The sequence below is a fragment of the Rhipicephalus microplus genome, chromosome 1 (assembly GCF_043290135.1).
Source record: "Rhipicephalus microplus isolate Deutch F79 chromosome 1, USDA_Rmic, whole genome shotgun sequence".
NCBI lineage: Eukaryota > Metazoa > Arthropoda > Arachnida > Ixodida > Ixodidae > Rhipicephalus > Rhipicephalus microplus.
This window is the reverse complement of record NC_134700.1, coordinates 31,397,454-31,422,503: the sequence shown is the minus strand read 5'-3', so window position 1 is coordinate 31,422,503 and position 25,050 is coordinate 31,397,454. Positions and strand designations below refer to the sequence as shown.

General features: G+C 47.7%; 1 protein-coding gene across 20 annotated transcripts in view; it reads right to left on the bottom strand.

Annotated features, from left to right (window-relative positions):
* LOC119178032 (uncharacterized) overlaps positions 1 to 25,050 on the bottom strand; it is a 653,511-nt gene that overhangs the window by 126,705 nt on the left and 501,756 nt on the right. For 2 of the 20 annotated variants that reach the window (XM_075892308.1, XM_075892668.1), the window contains one exon: positions 3,951 to 4,182. The exons of 16 other annotated variants lie outside the window; for them this stretch is intronic. In XM_075892308.1, the coding sequence (XP_075748423.1) occupies positions 4,074 to 4,182 (109 nt within the window). In that variant the 3' untranslated portion in view covers positions 3,951 to 4,073. Of the gene's footprint in view, positions 1 to 3,950; positions 4,183 to 8,553; positions 8,867 to 25,050 lie in introns of those variants that run through there. 2 more of the 20 variants (XM_075892497.1, XM_075893117.1) reach the window with 2 other exon arrangements.

Below are 25,050 nucleotides of genomic sequence, written 5' to 3'. Positions count from 1 at the left end.
GAAGTCATGGTCTCTGTTGAAAATGACCCCAATATGGCTGAATATACAGCTGAATGTTCTTGGCGTGGACACTTCACACTTTACCCTAAGATGTTTCAACCCAGTAAGAATGTTCGCGCACAAATCCAACAAGCGTGATCCCATTTTATAATTTCAATCATTGTCAAAAACCAGAACTTGGTCGCCAGCCTTAAAAACTTTGAGCTTGGTGGTGCGACTATATGCACTGGCATAACTGTCCTGATGGGTCGCACTAGTAAATGCCAGAATATTAGCGGCAGCCTCAAGCTGCTAAGTTGCTGTAAATACTTAGCTGAGTTTTTTCTCGAAGTTGCAGGCACCGGCACCTGACTCGTCCATGTCATTCGCAGTATTAAACGTGCGCGTGTAGGATTCCTTCCATACAGCAGACGAAACAGAGCTACTACGGTTACCTCGTGGGGAACTTCCCGATTGGCCCATAAAACCATTGGCATCAACTTGTCCCAATTCTTAAAGTATCTTTGAAAGACAAGATACAGCCTTTTTCCAACACTCGGTTGCACCTCTTTACAACCTCATTATCCTTTGGGTGTTCTGGAGTTAAAAATCTTGGCGTGCAACATAATTTCGCCAGCATGAATTGTGGAAGCTGTTATCTGAAATTAGCACCTTGATCGGAGCAGACAATCTCCAGAACGCCTCTGCGACTGAGAATCTCGATCAGTAGCCTTAGCTCTCAGAGAGCACAGTGAGAGTACCTCTGGCCACCTCGCGCAAAGGCCCACTAAGCACAGTGCATACTCATGGCTTCTCGCTGACAGCGTGTCCAGGGTCCAACAACGTGTACATTAATTGCTTGGAAAAGGTGCTCGGGTCTGGTGAGCGGAGTGATAGGCACCGTACCCGTGCGACGTCTGTCTGAACAAATTTATGCTCGTGGCACGAATAACAACGATCTAGTATCGCCTTCACCATACCCCGCCAAAAAGTTGCACCTAATTTGAGCTTATGTTTTTTGTGGCCCGAAATACCCCCACATACTGACTCTAAAGCTAAACGCATTACTCAGTGCGCCTATATTTGGGGACAACTAGCTGACTCACTCGGGAGCCTGCTATGGAATCGCAGTGGTAACGCAGTAGAATCGCGGTGGTCTGTCTGAAATAAACATGCCTGGTTTCCCACTGCGAACGTCTTGCCAAAATATCTTTAGCGTGCAGTTACCCACCTGCACATTGCGGAACTCACATTGCGGAACTTTTCTCTCTGGCCTGATGAAGCATCCCTCTCTTCCTCGATTTGCGAATCTTCCCTGGAAACGTCTTTGTCTTCCAAGGTAGGAGTGCAGGCCACTTTCTTTTGTTTCTCAGCCGATGGTTCTGCCACATGAGCAGGCTCAGCCGGTACTCAACTGGGTGCCAGAGAACTGTTGGCCTTTATTAAACGCTTCCAATCTTCCTCAGTCAACAAACAGTCTGTGCTCTCGACGAGATCATTAGAACACAGTAGGTCTACACTGTGATGCTCTGGGACCCGTTTCAGATGGTTTAATTTCAACGGCAAAGTAGTTAGCCGCGCCTTAATAGTTTTGCCGAACGACGTAACTAATCTTACCATGCCTGATGGTTCTACTAGGCTTCGCGGAAGTAGACTATCTTGTATTACAGTTATACCGCTCCCTGTATCCAGAATCGCATCTATGGGTATGTCCGCACATAACTTATTTATTTCATTTGTTTATTTATTCATTTATTTTTAGAATACCCACAGCGCCCAAGGGCACTACAGGGGGGTACTGTAATGAACACAGGAAGGAACTGCAGTTTATTTGTGCCGTCAGCCTTGTGTTTTAGTGATTTTATGTTTGCACTAAACACTCCATCAGGCATTTGACTCCCCTTATCTTGGGCTATCATTACCTTCATTACCTTTTGTACTGTTTGTTTTTGGCTCGCTAGCCTTCTCTTCGTTCTTTTTACCACTAGACTTCAACCACGCGTTCGCAAAATGACCGGAGCCGTGTCATACGTCACGCTCCTTAAGACTCTTTTATTTATTCTTGTCAAAGGTTTGTGGCCCATTTCTGCAACCTTTTGCTTTGAAGCACGCCCTTCACATTTCGCTTGTGTGAACGCTTGAAGTACTTTAGTGATCTAAGTTGGCCTACGCCATCCCTCGCCTTCTCGTGATCTCACATACTCAAGACTCTTCGTACTAAGTCCCGATTTTATTCGATCCGTCACCATGAGTTCTGCCACCGCACCTACACTGTCGGCCTCTCTCACTTGGATGTAATTGAAGAAGTACGTTTTGATGCGGGACCCGAACTGTGATCTTGTCACCTCCTTCCACTTTACTGCCTTCTCAAACCTTTAAAGATACGCTGCCAGAGAAAGCTTCACTTCCGTCAGCCCTGCCATCTTAACCGACTCGTAATCTGCACGTTCTTCGGGGTTAAGGTTGCTCAGTAGAAAACGAACGCCTTCAGTTAGAGCTAGCGTAACCCAAATGCACGTGACTTTCGTGCGGAATCCGGTAAGTCGCAAAACGTTTTTCGACCTTCTCGAACCATAACGGTACATCAGCGTCACTGGGCAGCCAAAACCCTTTGCGCACTTTTGAACGTTGCTGGATAGAATCGAAACGCAGTCGCCTTGAATCACCCGTATCTGACCCAGAATTGAACAACGTGCCGATGAGGCGTTCAGGATATTTTCTATTTTGCAATAACTTTTAGTACTCACTTTGGAGATTAAATCTTTGAATTTCACGTTCAAGAGTTCTTGTATCACCTAATTTGGCAATATCTGACATGCCTGCTCTATAAATTATTGCCTCTCAATAGGCGCTTTCGCCTTATTTGGCTCATAAAAATTAAGGATTCCATCTAATAATGGTTCTCGACTCCGAACTATTTTCGCCACAATCGCATCTTTCTTGTTATTAGACTATTTTTTCTGCACTTCTGCGTGTCCTCACCATTTGGTCTAAACACAAGCAGCCTTGCCAACTTAAGAAGAACGCGAGAAACCCTGTTCACCTGTTCCTGAATGTTCTGCCGTTCCTTGATCTCCTCCCCGATGCGGAGTTCGTTTCTGTGGGATCGTCTCAAGTTTCAGCTGGTGACCGTTGGATGTCTCAGACTTCTTCTCAGCGCTGGTCCAGTGAATGATGTTGCAGAGCTCGCCGATCCTGTCGACTGCCCGAGTTGTGTTTGTTCGTGTTGTGTTCTTGAGAAATATCGAATTCTCGTCAAGGAGATAACTGTCGGCGTTCATGAAGTAGGAGGCAGGTTGGAGATATTGAAAACCTAAGAGTATATTGTTGCCAAATATTACAGTCAGGTATTTACTCCTTGCAGAAGCAAACTGACAACATAGATGTAAACATCGTCTTACTCTTCTATTTACCTCTCTTAAGTCAGAGCCTAGAGGACTGTTGCTACATACAAAGAGTCCCACCTCACTCATTGACCACCACGCGGTTACGGCCCAGACGAAAGTAACATTGTACGGAGCTTTACTGATATATCAGTCAAATAATTGCAGCCTAGATTGAAACGAACCGAATTTCATGCAGTGTTTTTCTCTTGCAGTAAACAAAGAAAAGGGGAGTGACCACTGCTGGTTGGTCTTAACATTCTGTCAGCCAATCTGTTTACTGCAAACTTATGCAACTCCTTTAGGGCTGACCTAATCTTTATACCAGTGTTTGAACAGTTTCAGCATGCCTTGCCACCTTTTCTCACCAGTGCTCTCTCTCTCTTCTTCAGAAGATGTCAGCGATCTTTCGCTGCGCAGATTTATTGCGAAGTTGTTTGCAAAATCTGCACCACGTGCCCGCTGGCACGCGGTGCCGAAGACTAGAAGCGACAGCGGATTGGCATACTACGCTCGAGATCTATCGATGTTGTAGCCCTGACGGTTATGTGCCATCTTTCGACACTCAGCAAGACAAGAACGCAGCGCTGGTCATCAAAATTATTTGAGAATCGGCCGCCACGGCCCTCTCGGACGGTCACGGGAAACAAGATATGTTTGCTTGTCATCGCGTCGCTCGCATTCGGACCATGCGTCGCTGCACCATGACCTTCAACCCGAGATTGCCTCTAAGAAGCAGTGGCGAGGCCATGTACCACACCCAAAGAGAGCTGCCAGCTTGCTGCACCCGCAACGAGCCATCCGAGGGAAGTCCTTCACCCTACAGAGAGAAACGAACAGTGAAAATACCGTGCGGAGAGAGAGCCAAAAAATTAGTTGTATAACGTACAGTGCCCCCTGTCTATTCTGCACAATTGACATACGAGTGGCAGAACGTAACAGGTGGGTTCACTGAATGTTTAAGAAGGGTAAGAGCACACTGATTACGAATACACAAAGAAAGCCCCGCCGCGGTGGTCTAGTGGCTAAGGTACTCGGCTGCTGACCCGCAGGGCACGGGCTCGAATCCCGGCTGCGGCGGCTGCATTTCCGATGGAGGCGGAAATGTTGTAGGCCCGTGTGCTCAGATTTGGGTGCACGTTAAAGAACCCCAGGTGGTCTAAATTTCCGGAGCCCTCCACTACGGCGTCTCTTATAATCATATAGTGGTTTTGGGACGTTAAACCCCACATATCAATCAAAATCACAAAGAAAGGACACACACACACACACACACACGCACGCACGCACGCACACACACACACACACACACACGCGCGCACACACACACACACACACACACACATAGCGCTACTTTCAACAGTTCATCCTTGTGATCACAACACTACACATAGGGCACAACGATGAGCACCATTCATGCGCAGAAGTAACTTCAACATTACTACGCATCATAACGGACATCAAGGAAATCCAATTCCTTCTTCGTCAGCGCGATAGAAGGCATACTAACACACCTGTCTCCCAACTTTTCAATCGCTCCTGCCTCTATTATCTCACGTGTAAGCTGATTCCTATTTTTTGACAAAACCCCGCACGTGTCGAACCGAAGCATACAAGCACCCTTTCTACAATGTAATGCTAAGAACCCACCTGCCCTATTTTTTTCCATTGTAATGATGCTCACGCAGCCGGCCATTCAAGCAACGACCGGTTTGTCCGACGTAGCAGCGACCACAACATAGCAGCAGGCATTACACGACACACTCAGCGTACTCAACAAACTTAATTTTGTGATTAGTTTTGCAACCGCGATTTTGGTTTGCATTTCTCGTCGTAATCTTGTGCAACCTTTCCAACTTGTTTGGCGCTGAAAAGAGCACGCGCACTTTGGCCCGCTGGGCAACCTTTTTGAGATTATGTGAAACCGCGTGTACCTAAGGTAACATCCTCGTGCGGTTTTCTTGCTCGAATAATCTCGCCGCATTTCGGTTTTTGTTTTTGCTGTCCCTCAAGATACATTCAACTACGGAGGAAAGCAAAGCCTGGGGAAACCCGGCATCCAGCAACCTCTTCTTTTGCTGATCAAAACTGAATTGGACCGTATGGTGACACAACTTCGTTAGGGCATTCTTGAAGCAAAGCTTCGTATTCGCCCTATTAACTAATTTGAAACGTGCCGAGTGGTAGGGAAGGAGGGGTTTACTTGAGCTCACTACTCTGGTCTACGGATTCTTGCCATCGACGGGACATGCTTTGAGGATTTGCAAGATACTCAAGTCTGAATGACAAAGGCAAGTGCGGTGGTACCACCTGTATCTGGAGCTGCAAATTTGATGCGAACGGAAGGCTGGAACCTTCAGAAATTTCTTCAGGAATACCTTAAGCTAATTAAAAAGACTACTGAATTTTTATGGCAGCCGGAGCTGGCGTATCTCGGGACGCGTCTTCCCGCGAAGACTTCTGCACCCAAAAATCCTGTTCATATGTCTGAGGGCGTGTAACTACCAGAACCGCTCAAGAAGGCCCTCTTTTTAGGGCCGAAGTTTGCGATCGAAACTAAACAGTCACGCCATGAATTGTTGTCTTTGGCTAGACAGATCTCAAAGGATGTACCACAAAAGGAAGCAGGTCGCATCGTCTCAGCAGCTGTTGACGTCGTCTCTCGATGTAAGACGACCGATTCAAAACTCTATATTAAGCGCGTTGGCTCCTATTTGGTCGATAAATCGTTGTGTGTGTTGCCTGCGGACAAAGAGGCGAATTCACCGTATTCTTTTTTGTTCAGTAGCACGAAACGGCTGGCGAAGCCTTCTCTGCGGTATTTGACAGTCGCAATATAGTACGTCTTCCAAAAATGAGAAGTGAGGCTAAGGAGCTGTGTAAGCAGTTGAAGCTAGATAAATTGATCAGAATTATTGAGAAGGAAACGCGCGATTGTTTAGCAGTGTTTTTTACGGCAAAGACACATAAAGTAGATGTGCCATTCAGAGATATATTCTCTGAACGCGACACTTGGCGAAAACAAGCAGCGTCGTTTCTGCAAGAAAGCTTGTGATTTTACCTATCTGTGACCCTGTACTTTTCAGGAATTCGAAAGAGGTTATTATAAAAAAAAACATCAACCATGACGTACACCTTCAAGCCTTTTCAATTGACGTAAAAGATTTGTTTTACTCTATTCTGTATGAAGATTTGTTACGGTCTGTTGAAAAAGACATTGATGAATATGGTGTAATAATATTTCAAAACGAGGTTGGTCTTTCTTGTAGGCATTTCTTACAACTTCTGACGTGCTACTTTAAGTCTACCTTTATTTTATGGGAGGATTGTGCACAGCCGCAGAAAAGAGGCATCTGCATTGGTTCTTTCCTTGCTCCTCGACTGAGTGACTTGTTTTTAGCTAAGCTTTTTGTGAAGTTGTGAGAAAGGGTGAACGGTACTAAGGTAGTTAGAACTTATTGATATGTAGATGATTTCTTGTTTTTTGTGAATTGTCCTACCGAGCGACTAGTTGCTAAGTTCAGTGGCCTTTTACCAGCAATCAAGGATTGTCCTTAGCCCTTAGAGGTGACGCATGAGCTTCCGCCAAATGGCACCATGAGGTTTCTGGACCTTCACCTGTCGTTCGACTGCGATCATACCTGTTGGCATTATGAACCTCGCGCAAGTACACCCCTTCTTTCCTACCAGTCGGCACATTCCAAATTAGTTAAGAGAGCACTTACGAAGCATTGCCTCAACAATGCCCTAACGAAGTTGTGTCACCATACGGTCCAATTCAGTTTCTATCAGCAAAGGAAGAGGTTGCTGGATGCCGGGTTCCCCAGGCTTTGCTTGTCTCCGTAGTTGAATGCATTTGAAGGAACAGCAAAAACAAAAACCGAAATGCGGCGAAATTATTTGAGCAGGAGAATCGCACGAGGGTGTTACCTTAGGTACACGCGGTTTTACATAATCTCAGAAAGTTTGCCCAGCGGGCCAAAGTGCGCGTGCTTTTTCCACTCCAAACAAGTTGGAAAGGTTGTACAATATTACGACGAGTATGCAAATGAAAATCGCGGTGCTAAACTAATCACAAAATTAAGTTTGTTGAGTGCACTGAGTGTGTCTTGTAATGCCTGCTGCTATCTTGTGATCGCTGCTACGTCGTACAAACTGCTCTTTTCTTGAATGACCGGCTGCGTAAGCATCATTACAATAGAAAAAACGGGGCAATGTGGTTATTAGGAATACATTGTAAAAAGTGTGCTTGTATGCCCCTGTTCGACACGTGCGGAGTTTTGCCAAGAAATAAGAATCAGCTTAAACGCGAGATAATAAACGCAGGAGAAATTGAAAAGTTGGGGGAAAGGTGTGTTAGTATGCCTTCTATCGCGCTGACAAAGGAATTTGATTTTTTGGTGTCCATTACGATGCGCAATAATGTTGCGGTTACTTCTGCGCAGGAGTTGTGCTCATCGTTGTGCCCTCTAGGTAGTGTTGTGATCAAAAAAATAATCTGTTGATTGGAGCGCTCCACTCTAAAAAATATCGAGTAAAAAGGGTGTCTTTTTCGTGCCACACTAACAATCGTCATCACGCTTGCGTGCGCTTTCTTTCTTGAAAACTCGGTGCTGGGCATTTTTCTAACGTGAACGCAATGCAACCATGATAATGGGCATGTCGATTGTGACCGGAATGTACCGAGCGCGGGGCGATAGGTCAAGGACGGAACGCAATATAGGTGACGTTCATTGTTGTGGAACAAAAAGACACCCTTTTTACTCGCTCTTTGCTTAAAGTGTATGTGTGTGCATGTGTGTGTCTTGTATTTGTGTAGTCACATTCAGTTCGCTCTTACCCATGTTAAACATGGAATACCAAAATGCCAACTTTCCACCTTGGTTCACTGAAGCACATACAGTTGGATGAAAGGGCCATGCAAAACGTCTCTGGCTCCACATTCATGCTGAAGAAACAGGAGAAATTTCCTCGCATCAACTCCAGGGCGATTGGATAGTTGCTGGTCCTGGTGTGCATGTATATTCCATTCCCACCAAAATTGGCACTGCCAATATCACCCTAAATGTAAAATCCCAACTCGCTGGCGCAGATGATGATGATGATGATGATTATGGTCCTTGTTAATCTGGCGCACACCCACAATGGGGGATCAGTCAACAACCGGGCGGCAGGATCTTAAGTAAAAGGCTTATGGTTTTTCAATCACAGAGTAATTTTGGACTGAGAAAAGTATTATATAGAAAGAAAAGCCAAAATTCAAAAAGGAGTATATCTGAGCAGGGTATCAGGCTATCTGAGCAGGGTATGCAGGCTATCAGATGCGATTTGAGGCAGAGGTAATGGTGGGTCTAAAACGAATATATATATATTGTAATAAGTGAGACAGACACAACACCCATTCGTCGGGCAAGCTGTTCTATTCTGCCTCTTCTACCTCGCTTTCCAGCTCATGGCCCACAGCTGCCGCGCCGCTCTTCGTTACATTCGGCCACACTGCGGACCTGACAATGAAAAAAAAGAAATCACAGTTCATTGCACCTGCAGCGGTCCGACTGCTTTTTTCAAGCGCGACACATGCATGGCAAAATTGTTTCTTTTGCGTTTATCGAGAGTGAAGCTCGCATCTGAGGTGTTCACATGCCAGGTATTTTCTCCTACACGCTGACTAATTATGAATGGCCCGTCGAACTTAGGGAGTAGCTTCTTGCCAGGCCCGCTGGTGCACCTTTGCACCCAGACCTCGTCACCAATGTTGTAAGCAGGAGCGGGTCTACGGCGTCTGTCATAGTGGTGCTTTTGATTTTCTTGTGTGTGGGTGGCTTTTCTGATCACCTCAGTTCGGATCTTCTGACAGGCCGCTTTGCGATCGTTGGCACGTGGAATTATAATGGGAGCACCCAAACTGAGGACCGCTTTCAGCTGTTGTAGTTTCCCAAAAACAATTTCTTAGGGCGTTTCCCCGGTAGACGTCTGCAGTTCCGTGTTAATCGCAAAAGCGGCTGACGGAAGGTGGACGTCCCAGTCGGCCTTTCCTTTTTTCCCTGCCTTCGCATATGGAGCAAGTCGTGCCTGGATGCTCTGGTTGGTTCTCTCAGTAAGACCGTTTGCTTGAGGATGAAACGCGGATGCGAAATGGTGCTGCACGCCTGCCATGCAAAGGTACTTTTTAGGTTCCCCGCTACGAAACGTTGTAGCCCGATCAGATATTAACTTTTTTGGTAAGCCACGTCTCCATTCAAATCGGTGCTTGAGGAAGTCGATTAGGTAAGTGGATGCAAGAGATGGCACGGCCTCCACTTCCACGTATTTTTACAGGTAGTCTACTGCTACAATGACGTAACAATTTCCTGCAGTCGTGGTGGGTAGAGGTCTCATGTAATCAATGCCAATTGTGTGGAAAACTGTTGCGGGTATCTGAATTGGTGTTAGTAATCCAGATTGACACCCAGGCAATCGCTTAAACTGCTGGCAAATTTTGCAACTGGCGACATAAGAATGGACGCTACTTTGCATCTTCGGCCACCAAAAAGTTCTTGTAGTTTCCGGAGTGTGGCTCGTTGGCCGGTGTGTCCGCCTTCTGGCTCGTAATGGCTCGTAATATTTCTGACCTGGGGGATTTCGGGTTCACCAGGAGGTAACATTCTTCGGATCAGTCTGCTCGCCAGTGACACCGGTACAATGTGGCATTGCGCATCACAAAAGTACTGTGAAAAGTACTGGATGCCAAATCTTTATCCTCTTGTTGGGCTCAGTTTATATTTATCTGGGCGAAAAAAAAGTGGGTTTGCCTGGTTTGTTGCGCGCAGTCAAGGGGGTTCCGTGAGAGTGCATCGGCGACGTTTGTTTAGCCCCCCGGCGTGGTGGCGCACGTCGAAATTGTATTCTTGCAGCGTGATGATCCACCGGGCAAATTTGTGCTTATGTTGCTGCTTGGAGAACATCCATGCTATAGCAGCATTATCAGTCACAACAGTGAATTTACGCCCGAAAAAATAATGTCGAAACTTCTCATCAACGCTCCATACCTCCGCAAGACATTCAAGCTCGTTGGAGTGATAGTGGCGCTCGGTGTCTGAAAGTTTACGGCTGGCTTAAGCGACCACATGTTCCACGCCATCTGGATCACGCTGCACTAACACAGCTCCTAGGCCGACTTGGCTGGCATCAGTGTGCACTTCAGTGGACCAGTCTTCATTGAAGTGACCTAGTATGGGGCAACAATTGAGCTTTTGTTTTATAGCTCGAAAAGCATTTTCTCGTGAGACGCCCCATTCAAACCGCGCGTCTTTTTAAAGAAGACCGCTCAAGGGAGCTGCGATCGAAGCGAAGTGGGGAATACACCTTCGCAAATACGACACCATACCCAGAAATGACTGAACCTGCTTCAAGCAGGTTGGTGTGGGATACTGCGACACGGCAGCTTTTCGCTCCGGGAGTGGCTGAATCCCGACAAGATATATATTATGTCCCGGGTACGAAATCTTGGACACCCCTAACTGGCATTTCTCTTTGTTCAAACGAAACCCTGCCGCATAGGGTCTGTGTAGTTCTTTGTCCAAACTGCGAAGGTGTTCATTCTCCGTCCTGCCAACGACCAGGATGACGTCTAAGTATACCACACAGGCTTGGTTTTTCAATGGTCCGAGCACTGAATTCATCGCACGCTGGAAAGTGCTAGGAGCCATTCTTAGTCCAAACGGCATGCGGTTGAATTCATACAAACCGAAAGGTATGCGAAAGGCCGTTTTACATCGATCTTCCTCCGCGACGTTATTCTGCCAGGACCATGCGCGTAAATCAAGCGATGAAAAGAACTTGCAGTGACGTACTGTATCAACAGCGTCATCAATGCGGTGTAAAGGGTAAGAGTCAGGCACTGTACACTTATTGAGCTGCCTGTAGCTGCCGCAGAAGCATAGTGATGCGTTTTTCTTGCGAACAAGGACGACTGGCGCTGCCCACGGACTCGACGACGGCCTAGTAATGCCCGCGGCAAGCATTTCGTCTACTTGTTCTGTGATCACTGCCCGTTCTCGTTCAGCGTGTCGTCACAGTGGTACGCATATTGGCGGATGATCTCCCGTTGGTATGCGATGGAGCAGCGAATTAGTGCCTGGCAGTTCTGCTGTATTGTTAGCGTCTACTGGCTGATGGCGAGCCAATATAGAAGACAACGTAGGCGGAGTGGACGGCTCACCTGTCGGTTGTGGCAGGGTTGTGGTGGTAGTCCCAGCTGTCGAAGACCGGAGCTTGACGTGGCCGCGATTTATGGTGAGCTCAATGTCATCAGATAGCAAGAAGTCAGCCCTAAGGATCATGTCGGCAGGGAGGTCTTCAAAGACGGGAATGGCTGGAAGAACTTTAGTGCACGTTGCCGTCCGCACTGAAATGTCGAGCATTCCGACTGACATAGCACTTCCTCCAAGTTCGCAGAGGGGAGGTTGCGTCCACAGTCGGATTGTGTGCGGAGCAAGACGGTGTAGCGCCGTTCGTTCCGCACCGGTATCCACCAGAGCACTTAGGTCACCTATTCTCTCAACATGAATGGACATCCGAGGAGTTTGACAGGCTTGATAGTGGATTCGTGTCTGGAAAGGTTGACGACACTCCTTGGCGTTGTGGCCAATGTGACCGCACTTGAAGCATCCGTGCCGTGTGGAGGCGTAAGTCAAACGGACAGTCGGTAATGTGTCCAAGCTAAGCCGACGACGAGACTTTTGCTGAAGTTCGACTGCCCTTTGAGCGAAAACCTGGAGTCACGATTCAGGTGACTGGCAAGATAAGATGCAGCATGGGTAGGGTCAGCCAAGCCATCAACGACATACTGGCGTGCAGCCGGAGAGATTCATGTAATGCCACATTTGTCGAGAAGCCCGAGCTTATCGTAGACGTATTTACGGGAATCTTCCGATGGAGCCTGCCGACGCGATGGCATGCGCATAAAATGGTCGTCGTATGCGGATGGAAGTGGTGGGAAGGCCGTGACGAAGGCTGTAGTCCAGTCACTCCAGGATTTGTACTTGTAGCCATCGTATTGATGCCACGCTTTGGCGGACTGGCACAGTTGGCTTACGGCTAGCGATAGCGTCACGTCGTCTGTCGATGCATGTCGACGGGCCAACGAATGGATTTCATCCAGCCAGACGGTTGGGTCTTGATCAACGCCATTAAAATCAGGAATTTCTGCCATACACGGAGGAGGCAACGTGGTGCATGCACAGGCTGCTGAGAAGGTGACGGTGGCGTCTGCAAGACGCTGGCTCGAAGTATCGATGGCCTGCAGAACCGTGCAGAGTTCGCTGGCGGCTACAGGCGAGGAATTACACCTTTCTTTTGGCGACGGTACTGACGTTGCTCCAGGGATGATACCTGAGACGAAGTCCAAGGGAGCGTGTACGGCGTCCCTGGGCAAGGAGGCAGTTTGCGAAGCTAAGTCAGTGAAGTCACCTTGTGGTTTGGCAAGGACGCCTGTAAGCAGCACGCTGGCTTCGGTACCCGCGGTGGCCAGGTCGGATTCCTGGAGAGTGCGTCCGCTCCGTAGGACGATTTCTTCACGCAGGTCGTCGCACACAGGTTCGTCGAACGGCTGCGCCATTGTAATAAGCGAGACAGACACAACACCCGTTCGTCGGGCAAGCTGTTTGTTTGTTTTTTGTAGCCTCTAATTCATGGCTCATACCCCCTCCGGGGCATTAGCCAAGAGAACATAGAGTCTCATATTGACGATAACTGCATTATTGCTTACAACGATAAAAAAAAGAAGTGAAGGGAGTTGTATAGTGAAGACAGTATGTTAAGCCCCGCCGCGGTGGTCTAGTGGCTAAGCTACTCGGCTGCTGACCCGCAGGTCGCGGGTTCATATCCCGGCTGCGGCGGCTGCATTTCCGATGGAGGCGGAAATGTTGTAGGCCCGTGGGCTCAGATTTGGGTGCACGTTAAAGAACCCCAGGTGGTGTAAATTTTCGGAGCCCTCCACTACGGCGTCTCTCATAATCATATAGTGGTTTTTGGACGCTAAACCTCACATATCAATCAATCAATCAATCAATCAATCAAGACAGTATGTTAAAAAAACAAACCAAAGATTTAGATAGTGAGAAAAAAGAATCAACAAGAAAGTAGACACTAATAGCTATAACTTGATTTTGGGAGCCGACTAGACAGTTGGTTTCGCCAAACCCGATTATTTGGTATGTCACGGACTTATCCAGATTTGAAAATTACTTTCCGACCCGGTTTTCTTTGAGTACCTGTTAACATGGACTTTATGTTGAAAAACGTTTAGAGTCCTAAATAAAATTACACACCGCATCGAATACATCTTTGTGGCAATTTCCCAAAACAGAGGCACAAAAATTTAGAACATTTACTGTCGTTAAACTTAAACCTAGCTTCGCAAATGGAATATCTAAAAGTTGTTCCCTAATTATTGCATAGTTACGGCATGAGCCAAAATAATGTTCAATAGTTTCTAATTCTTTGCAAAATGGACAAAGGGGGGAAAGTGTCGGACCAGCTCTCTGTAAATAAAAATTTAATGGGGGGGCACGGCACCAGAACCTGGAGATTATAATTTCAATTTTTTTTGACGGACTCCACTTGGCTTTCCATGGAAATTTGAGGTGCTGATAATCTGCCCATTGTGTGATATTTTCTAAACTATGTGTAAAAATAACGAATTTCCTATATCTAACCGCTGATAAGTATTCTAACTCGGGTAGTACTGAAATTACTGCTCCATCCAGTGATGCTTGTGCCAAAGCATCTGCCCATTCATTTCATTGTAATCCGCCGAGACCTGGGACCCACACTAATTTGAGGAGTTTTAAATGCGGCGGTGGTAATGTGTGGAACACTGCTAAGGCACGAGATTGTTCGGAGGTTGTCAGAGCTGCACTCACCGAAATTGAGTAAACTGTTCTATTCTGCCTCTTCTTCCTCACGCTTTCCTGCCCATGGCCCACAGCTGCCGTTCCACTCTTCGTAACAATATGTATATATACATATATATTGTGATGAGCGAGACAGAGATCAAGAGACAACACGCGATCCCAGGCCAGCTATTCTTATTCTGCTCTTCGTCCTTCTCTTCTTTTTTCTAGCATCCCGCGCGCCGAAGCGCCAGCGTCTTTCTTGGTCATGACACTCGGCCATGACTTCGCCGGCGCGAAGCTGGCGGCAAAGCTTTTGGGGGGCGGGCTTGGCTGCATCGTGGTAGTCAGCCTGGACCTCATTGCAACATGGAACGACGGTCTTGGGAAAGCGTTTCTGGTGGACGGCACTGGCTGCCTCGAGCTGGTCGCTCTTTTGCACACCACGATGCCCCTTGAAAAAGTGCTGTGGACTGAGGCGGCCGGCACTGGCTGCCCCGTTGCGGCCGACGCTCTCGGCCGGGCTGCGATTTGGTCCGGGTATCTGCCAGAAGCAGATCTGGTGGTCGATACTGGCTGCATCTCGGAGGTCGGCCTCGGCCACGCTGGAACTGGGTGCCGGAGTCTGCCACAAATCTATCGGGAGGTCGAGACTGGCTGCATCGTTTTGGTAGGTCTCGGCCATGCAGAGGCTCTCTGTGGAAAGCAGCCAAACATGCACCTGACAGCGCGTTTCGGACGGGCCGCGAAATCAGCGGCTGACGTAAAATGCCGGACGAGGATTGCCGAAAGCGTATCCCAAAAGACGCGCTAGGTGCCTTGACTGGTGTCGAGAGTGGGTACGCAACTTCTGCGATGTGTGGCAGAAAACATAATTCACGGCCGGTGTTGCAATCTGCGGCAGGACATTCTGTGAAGCTGTCTTCATATTGGCTGCGTCTGTGAGGTCCCTCTCGTGGACGCGCTCACACGCCTTGCGGGGCTGTCGAACACTCTGGTCGGTGACCATGGCTATCTCGTGGCACTCGCAGCACGCTTAGCAGGTAATTCTATTGGCACAGTTTGGGGCACTCGTCTTCATTGCCGTCGGCGTTCTGGACAGGCTGCGATGCCCAGCCATCATGATTTGACGCAGGAGCCTCTGTGCTGCCATCTCTGTCTCTTCTTGTTACAGGGGGTCCAGAGGGTCAAGCTACCCCGTGCCCCCCTGTATGACCCCTCACGAAAGAGGACGGGTGGCCGATGTCTGACACAAATTTGGTTCCGGTACCAGCGAGGAGTGTGGAAGCTCATGTGGGGAACTGGAGTGCTCAGCTGAAGCCTCGAGATGAACCCTTTTTGAGCTCCATCCTCGGTACCGGTCAGGTTGGACTGGGTGGTGGAAGGGAGATCGGAGAGTGTCCGGCTGAAGGCAGCTATGAGCTTGAAGCTCCACTCCGCCCATAACTGCTGCTTCCAACCTTCATACCGGTGCCATGCCGCTGCACCTTACCGAAGACGGTCTACAGCCACGGTGCATTTCTGAGATTCCGTCCAGGCCTCACGCATCGCAATCGCGTTGACGGTTGCCACCCAGCTGTCGGCGTCGTTCCGGACCCCGTGGAATTCCGGTAGTTTGCTGATGGCTGGTGATTGTGAGGTGGCAGGTGGTAATGCAGAGACCATCGACGCGAAGCAGTCGAGCTGGTGTGAGAGCTCGATCAGACAAGACCGAAGCTCCCTGCATTGCTCGGGTGTGCTTGCCTCAATGTCGTATGAGGCAGCTACATCCAACACTGCTTTAATGTCACACAATGCTGGCAACAGTGTAGGAGCTCGCTCGGCGATCAACGCTGTCAGTTCGTTAGTCTCGACGCGTAGTAGCGCGATGGTACGCCGCAAGTCCGCGGTACTGTCGGGCGTTAAGACTGAAGAGTCAATGATTGTGGTCTTTGAGTAAGACGCGATTGCTGCATTCACCTCGGTGAGGTCGACGAGTAGGGAAGCCTGGACGGCGTTCCGTGGCGGCTTGTTTGTTGAAAGAGTGCAGCAATGGGAATGTAGGCCATGGGAAGCGTGAGCATAATTCCCAAAGGACAGGATCCGGTGCGGATCCCTGCCGTGAAACGGTGGCAGGGTGTCAATAAGGTCATGCCCTACAACCCCAGGAGAGGCCTGGACGCCGTCCAATCGCGGTTTGAAAGGTGGCTGAAGCGGCGGGTGGGACCCCATTGCCAAGAAAGCGTGAACGGCGTTCCTATATGGAGAAGCCCGCGATGCCGACGAACCACGAAGACACGTAACGGTGGCTTCCCGCAGAGGGTTCACTTGTCGGCTTGCGCTGACGGCAGAATCCATAGCCAAGAACGCGTGGACAGCGTCCCTTGTGTACTGCCACCGCCGAGGAGGCCTTGACGCCGTCCCCGAACGGTGCTGGCACTGACGGCAGGTGAACATCTGCCGAGGAGGCCTTGACGCCGTCCTCAAGCAGCACTTATCACGGCTGTCTTGGATGACGAAGCCGGGACGTAAGACTTTTTCGTCGACTGCGCCATTGTGATGAGCGAGACAGAGAACAAGAGACAACACCCGATCCTTGGCCTGCTGTGCTTATTCTGCTCTTCGTCCTTCTCTTCTTTTCTCTAGCTACCCGCGTGCCGAAGCGCCGGCGTCTTTCTTGGTCATGACACTATATATACATATATATATATATGTATACATATATATATATATATATATATATTTATATATACATATATATATATATATATATATTGTAACGCGGACTGAAAGAGCGAGAAAGAAAAAGAGATGGGACGCTCTCGAGGGATGGTGATTAGGCAGTGACGGTAGAGCGCTGACACTTTTCTCAGTGTAAATAAACCCACTACATCCGTAACAGCTTTGGTGGAGCGGTGCTGGGTAACTTGCCATCCTGGACCCCGTTGCAGAAGTTCTTCGAAGAAGCAGACGCTTAGCTGGCCTACCCCCGGACAACATCAGCATGAACGACGACACAGCAATCCCATTGTTTTACTACGCTGCTGCATCCACCAGTGCCTCGAACACGGCACAAGGTGGCCGTCGACCTCGACAACCAGACTACTAGGCACCTGAGCCACGAATTTTCTCAGATAAAACTTACGAAGACGTGGACGCTTGGCTGAAACACTTCGACAAAGTGAGCCGCTACTACGAATGGGGCGTACCGGTGAAGCTCGTGAACGTAGTATTCTGCCTTGCCGGGACAGCCTTGCTTTGCTTTGAGAACCATGAACATGTCCTCCCCACTTGGGGTATATTTGTTAAGGAACTGAAGGCTTGCTTTGGGGACAGGAGTTTCATGAAAAAGAAAGCTGAGCAAACGCTGTCACGTAGGGCTCAGTTGCCCGGCGAGACGTGCACAACGTACATTAAAGAAGTATTGAGGCTTTGTGGGATTGTCAACGCAAATATGTCTGACGAAGACAAAGTCGGTCATTTGTTAAATGGCATCGCCGAGGACGTGTACAATTTTTTGATAAAAAAAACTTGAACACTCCTTCGATTTTCAGGCAGCAGTGTCGCGCATTCGAGGCGTTGAAGACCCGGAGAAATCTACCAAAGTTCAGGCACTTGGACAATGTTCCCACTGTCGCAAGTACGAACGTCACCACTTGCGAAGACATTCCCTTCCTCGTACGTCGGGTAGTTCGAGAAGAGCTCGTATGGCTTCAAGCAGGCGACGTTCACCACCAATGCTCGTTCGCCGCGTGCCCCGAACCGCCTCCCTACTGGATGCGAGAGCGCCACGTCGGAAACCGACCACGCACAGAAACTGCCAATTTTACCCCGCGACTTCCGTTTTCCCCGACGGGTCGTGGCCATTACCAGATGTCATCATCTCGACGTGCCGCTGCGGACCTCCGACCATCGTCAACCAGGTCTCTACCAGAAGAGTACTATGCGTCATCACAAAATGTTCCTGCGGAGCACGACCCGTCTCCGCGTACTTCTGCCACCTCTGCTCCAGCTAATGTAAGCTAATGTAATGTGGTCTCGCAGGGCATATTTCGCGCTTCTGTCCTAGACGGCCGCCTGCACCGCCACGTTTTTTGACGTATCCGGCTTGTATGTACGAAAAGCCTGTGCCGCCACGTTTTTCGACGCACGCGCCTTGTATGCAAGAAACCAGGACCTCTCACCCGGCCGATCACCGTCCTCGACAGCAATGACCTAACGAATTTCACAGCGAGTCCCCCGCTTCCGAGCGAAGCCTGACGCCGCCTCCGACACGGTCCCGCTGGTTGCCGTCTCCGCGTCGTCGGCCACCTTCGCCGTATCAGCTGGGAAACTAACTGGTGCGACCGATAGAGGTGTGGTCGCGGGACGGTCAGTTTGCCAATTCCTCCTGCTGCTGTGATGTTGATGAACAAAGTGCGTGTGTGTATAGACGGTGTAGATACTCTTGCTCTTGTAGACACTGGTGCTGCTGTTTCGGTTATGAGCCTTCGTTTCAAACATCGTTTCTTGGGTCACAAAGTTATCTTCACATCGTAAGTAAACGTTTCGTGGAGTTGGAGGCAAAGCGTTATGCCCTGTTGGTATTTGTTCAGTTGTACTCATGATTGGTGGACGAAATTTCCGAGTGGAATTCACTGTACTGGCTCGCGCAACTCATGACGTAATTTTAGGGATAGACCTTCTTCATGAATGCGGCACTACGCTTGACTGTGGAAGTGGAGAGATTCTTCTACAAAGTACGTTGCCCGCTGAAATAATGGACGATTTACCGACTCTGCCCATCGATGCTCTTTCGTTGTCTGAAGATGTGACGATCCCTGGTCGGACAGCAGTGTTTGTACCCGTATGCTCTTCTCATGTCCGCTCAGGACCCTGCACTGGACTCGTGGAGCCTGATCATGCAAACACCATCAAGAAGAATGTGCTGGTCCCACGGTCTGTCCTTACAGCCATCGACGGACATGCTTGCTTGTGGGCGCTCAACGCAGCCTCAGAGCCTGTTGTTCTACCAGCTGGATTTAAACTGGGAACGTTCGAGGAGCAGGCCATAATTGACGTCAGAATGGTCTCAGAGTGTCCAGCCATTAGTCAGACTGTGCCCAACTACTCAGCCGAGATTAAACGTATGATCAATGAGTCGTTGCCTTCTTCCGAGCAGAATGTCCTTGAGGAGGTACTTACACGCTACACGGGAGTCTGTTTTCGCTCAAAACAAGCGTTGTTCCATGTTGCCCAAATCCCGTATGCACCACCGCATCAACACGGGAGATGCTACACCGATACTCCAGAAACCCTATCGCGTATCCCCGTCAAAGAGGCAAGTGATCGCCGATCAGGTCAACGACATGCTGCAGAAAGGCGTTATTGAAGAGTGAAGCAGTCCCTGGGCAGCTCCTGTTATATTGGTAAAAAATAAAGACAACTCTTGGCGAATTTTGTGTAGACTGCCGCCTTCTCAACGCCGTCACAAGAAAAGACGTGTATCCGCTACCACGCATCGACGATGCTGTTGAATGTCTGCACTCGGCCGCATACTATTCGTCTGTCGACCTAAGGTCTGGATACTGGCAAACACCAATGCATCCGTCTGACAAAGAGAAGACTGTTTTTGTCGCGCCTGATGGGTTATTTGAATTCAACGTTATGCCGTTCGGCTTATGCAATGCCCCAGCTACCTTCGAGCGATTCATGGACTCCATCCTTCACGGTCTCAAATGAGAGATATGTATGTGTTATCTTAATGATGTAATTATTTTTGGCAAGACATTCCACGAGCACAACCATCGGTTTAGCGTTGTTCTAGATTGCGTCAAACAAGCTGGTCTCGTTTTAAACACAAAGAAGTGTCATTTTGGTTAGCGTCAAGCCCTTGTGCTTGGATATCTAGTTGACAGGGACTGTATACGACCAGACCCGCACAAAATCAGTGCTGTCCGAGACTTCAAGCAACCGACGTCTGTCAAGGATCTCCGTAGCTTCGTGGGCCTGTGTTTTCATTTTCTTCGGTTTATCAAAGACTTCGTCCAGCTTGCTCATTCCCTGACAGAGTTGCTCCGCAAAAACGCCCCATTTCGATGGACCGTAGAGTGTGAGGCTGCTTTCGAGCAGCTGAAGTATTTGCCTATTTCCGGGCCCCTCTTGCACCATTTCGACCCGGAGGCACTCACGGAACTGCATACAGATGCTAGTGGTGTTAGTGTTGGTGCCATGCTAGTTCAGTACTACGACAGTCGCCAGCACGTCGTGGTGTATGCAAGCCATACTTTCACTAAGGCGGAGAAAATTATACGGTCACCGAACTGGAATGTCTTGCGGTTGTTTTCGCCGTCCAAAAGTTCAGACTTTATTTGTACGGCTGGCAACTCAAGGTCATCACAAATCATCATTCTTTTTGTTGGCTCGTCAAACTACGTGACCCAGCTGGGCGGTTGGCTCGTTGGGTCTTATGGCTTCAAGAATGTATATATGTATAATTTTTCGTTGACCTACACGAGCGGTTGGTGTTACGCTGGTGCCGACTGCTTATCTCGTCTTCCATCTCCGACTATGAATTTTGATTATGATAATTTCGATAACTACCTGGCTGCAATCTCATCTAACTTCCCAAATTTGGACGTCTTCCATCACGAGTGGCAGCGTGACTCTTCGCTGAAACCAATAATCGATGTGGCTCGTGGCTCTAAATGCGCCACGCCATTCGTGATTCATGACGCCCTTTTATATTGCAAGACTTACACCAGCCATCGTTCAACACTACTCTTCGTCGTGCCAGAATGCCTGCGTCTTGCGGTATTCCAAGCCATGCACGATGACATCACGTCTGGGCCCCTTGGATTTGCCCGAACGCTTCACCGTGTCCGACAACGTTTTTACTGGCCTTGAATCTGGAAGACCGCGAAGCACTACGTCGCAACTTGTGATGTCTGCCAATGCTACAAACAACGTACCACACCATTGCCGGCCCACTGCGGCCGGTTAGGCTACTGACATCACCATTCAAAAAAGTCGGCACAGACTTACTGGGTCCTTTCCCCAAGTCTACCACCGGCCGCCGCTGGATTATTGTGTGCGTAGATGACCTGACGCGGTATACTGAAACGATGGCGTTTGCTTCAGCCACATCATCTGATGTGTCATGGTTTCTTCTACACTCGATCATACTTCGTCACGGGGCCCCTCTTGTGTTGATAAGTGATCGCGGCCGACAGTTTACCGCTGACGTAGTCGAAGAGTTGCTACGGCTTTGTGGGTGTCAGTATTGCCATTCCACGCCATACCACCCTCAGACCAACGGTCTCATTGAGCGCACCAATCGTACCATCATCAACATGCTTTCAATTTACGTCGCAGCAGATCTCGTGTCTTTCGCTCGTGTCTTTTGTGTCCTTGTCTCTGTATCGTCCTTTTGTTCTCGCGCTATAACTATCGTCAAGGACTGGGATGCCGTATTACCTTTTATTACATACGCCTTTAATATCGCGAAACACGAAGTCACGGGTTATACGCCTTTTTTTCTTCTCTATGCTCGTCATCCACAAAGTTTCCTCGACACCATACTTCCTTCTTCGACGAACGAAAACGCCACTGTCACGCAGACTTTGTGTCGCTTCGAAGAAGCTCGTCGACTTGCTCGGCTCCGAACTCTTTCCGCCCACGCGGGCGCGAAAGGCCGTTACGACGCAAAAGACCCGCCCGTGACTTATGCTAGAGGTGATTTGGTCTGGCTGTGGACGCCTGTTCGAAAGAAGGGACTTTGCCAGAAGTTTCTTTCTAAGTACTCAGGACCATTCGTCATTACTCAGTGCCTAAGTGACATCCCTTACGCTGTTGCGAAAGTGACAGCTCAAAACCGGCGTTCGCGCAAGACGCAAATTTTGCACATTGCCTGTTTGAAGCCCTACAACAACCGATCGCTTCTACTTGCTCGGTGAGCTTCTTCGGGCCCAGTGGAAAATGTAACGCGGACTGAAAGAGCGAGGAAGAAGAAGAGATAAGACGCTCTCGAGGAATGGTGATTCGGCAGTGACGGTAGAGCACTGACATTTTTTTCAGTGTAAATAAACCCATCACATCCGTAGCAATATATATATATATATATATATATATATATATATATATATATATATATATATATATATATATATATATATATATATGGGCTGTTCAACATGGCAATCGCTTTGTTTCAATTAGGTAGGCAAATACCGCAGAGCAGACGTCCCTGTGGCTATAATGACATTTATGCTGCCAAACAATAAAATTACTGCCACATTTAAATATAATCCTAATTTTTCAAGCGGAGCTAGCAGGTATCTTTTCCGCTGATAAGAATGTCCTCAACAGAACAAAAAGAAATGATCTATCGTTTTCATTTCCTCGCAAATCTGATATAAAGGTGACGCCTTTAGACCAACCTTATGCAAATAATTCAGTTTCGGAATTCTGCAAAGCAATCTTTTATAAGTAACATCCAATTGCCGTGTTGCGCACCACTTTCTATTCCAGCAGCATCTAAGATGTGCGAAATTTCGAAATTTATTCAATGAGTAGCAGTTGGATTCATGCAAACAGAGGTTTCTAAACCTTATTTCTGTCGTGTAAGCCGTATCAGGCAAAATCGGGATAAGGGGACCGCTAAAAGATAATGTTGCTAGTGCATTCGCCATCTCATTGAGATATATGCCACAATGGCCTGGTATTCATAAGAGCAGCAATTTTTGCATGTTCGTCGATATGAGTTGTTGAAACACGTGCATAAGTGTTAAGTTGGCTCCTGAAGACACAGCAGCACAGACTGAAAAAAGAATCTGTAAATACGACTGATTCCGATTCACCCAAAGGAAGTTTCCGTAGTGCCAGTACAATAGTGGATAATTCTATGAATATTGCTGTGTAATCTGGGACCGTAACCGAAAAGAACCAGACAAGGGTACGTGAGAAAACACCTGCCCCAGCCTTTTCATTTGATACCGATGCATCAGTCGCAATTTGGTTGTTCATGTTCACGTGTGCCAAGTAATACTGAAGCCGATCATTTAAATATTGGAATGGCATTTTCTCTGCGTTAGAAAGATAAATATTCTCCAATTCAATCTGAAGATCTAACTTAACAATAATTGTTGCGAAAATATGTTTGATTTTGACGTTCAGTGGTTCTAGCAGAGTTCAGTGGTTCAGTGGTTCAGTGGTTCTAGCCCACATGATCTGTGGGCAGTGAAATCGTGACCACCAAGTTTCAAAAAGTAAGCTTGGCTCTTTAATAAAAGCACAAAACAATTCTCTCTGAGGCAAAGTCTATAGTTTAAAAACTGTTTGGATGAGTTGCAATGACGCTCGCGCCGTTAAAACATCGCACGGCTTCGTCGTCGCAACAGTGTACATATTCTCATGTGGTCGTAACGTGGCCGAAGACAGGATACTTTGTGTTGGAATTTAACTGTTAATTTGGCTGAACGTGTGCCCGCTAAACGGAGAGTCCGATTACAGTAGCAGTCTTGGACTGATAGCGTTTAAGAGAATTTTATCTCCGGATATATCTTACACAGCTTATGACATAAAAATGGACAATGGTGAACAATGCGTACGTACAATGCAAGCTGTTATGTACAGCGAAAGAACTTATAGCGTATGCAGTGACGTACAATGCCAAAATTGTACAACAAAGACAGGACATTTATGACATCGAGATCAATAAACTTAAATGAACAGTAAGGCTATATGAACAAACAAGGTGAGGTCATTCACAGTGTAGCGTGATATTTTGCATTCACCTGTGAGGACACTTTGCTCCCGCGCTCAAGAACAATATTGCACAAAAATACATGTTTCTAAAGAAGAAAAGAAAAATAAACACTGTAATATCAGAGCGGCACAAGCTCTAGCCCACCTTCTCAATATGAAAAAAAAAGGCATGGACACTCTGTTGTTTTTTACGGTAATAAATCGCGTACACCAGCGTCGGAGGAAAGCCTCCTCTCCCAGCATGACTAGTTAGGCTACTGAGAAATTTGATGCTATTAGTCATTCCATTTTACTGGAAAAAATGCATTCTTATGGGATAAAAGGTAACTCGCTTGATTTTTTTTCTAGTTATCTATCGGCACGCAAACAAAAGGTAGTCATTGGTGACATCAAATCATCCTACGGTTATATTAAATGCGGGGTGCCACAGGGTTCAGTTTTGGGCCCTATATTGTTCTCTCTTTATATTAATGATGTCCCGCGATCCCTACAAAGGTCAAGGGCACTGATGTACGCGGACGACACTGTTTTAGTTTTCACAGGACACTCCTTAGCAGATTTACAAAATGACGCGATGACCGATTTATCGAACATTTCGGAATGGTTTGCCAGGAATCAGCTGACTGTTAACTGTACTAAAACAAAGTATATGGTGTTTCACTCTCGTAGGAAACATATTGACGCTGAATCTCTTAACCTAACAATAAACAACACTCCTATTCAACAAGTTCCTTGTTTTAAATATTTAGGCGTCACTTTTGATGAACACTTACACTGGCATGAGCAAGTACAAAGTGTGTGCGCAGAGCTAGCCTATGGCTGCTATTCTCTAATAAAAGCTCGCCAATATTTTCCACAAGCTATACTCCGCACACTCTACTTTTCATTGTGTCATTGTCACATAGGTTACTGTCTGGAATCGTGGGGTTTGACGTACAACAGTTATCTAAAAACTCTTGAACGACTTCAAAAGCGTACACTGAAAATCATAAGCCAAGGTGAATCAGTAAGTAATATTTTCCAATCACAACGCATTCTCTCGGTTCCGATGTTGCGTGACTACAAAATTGCTGTTTCAGTAAATAACATAA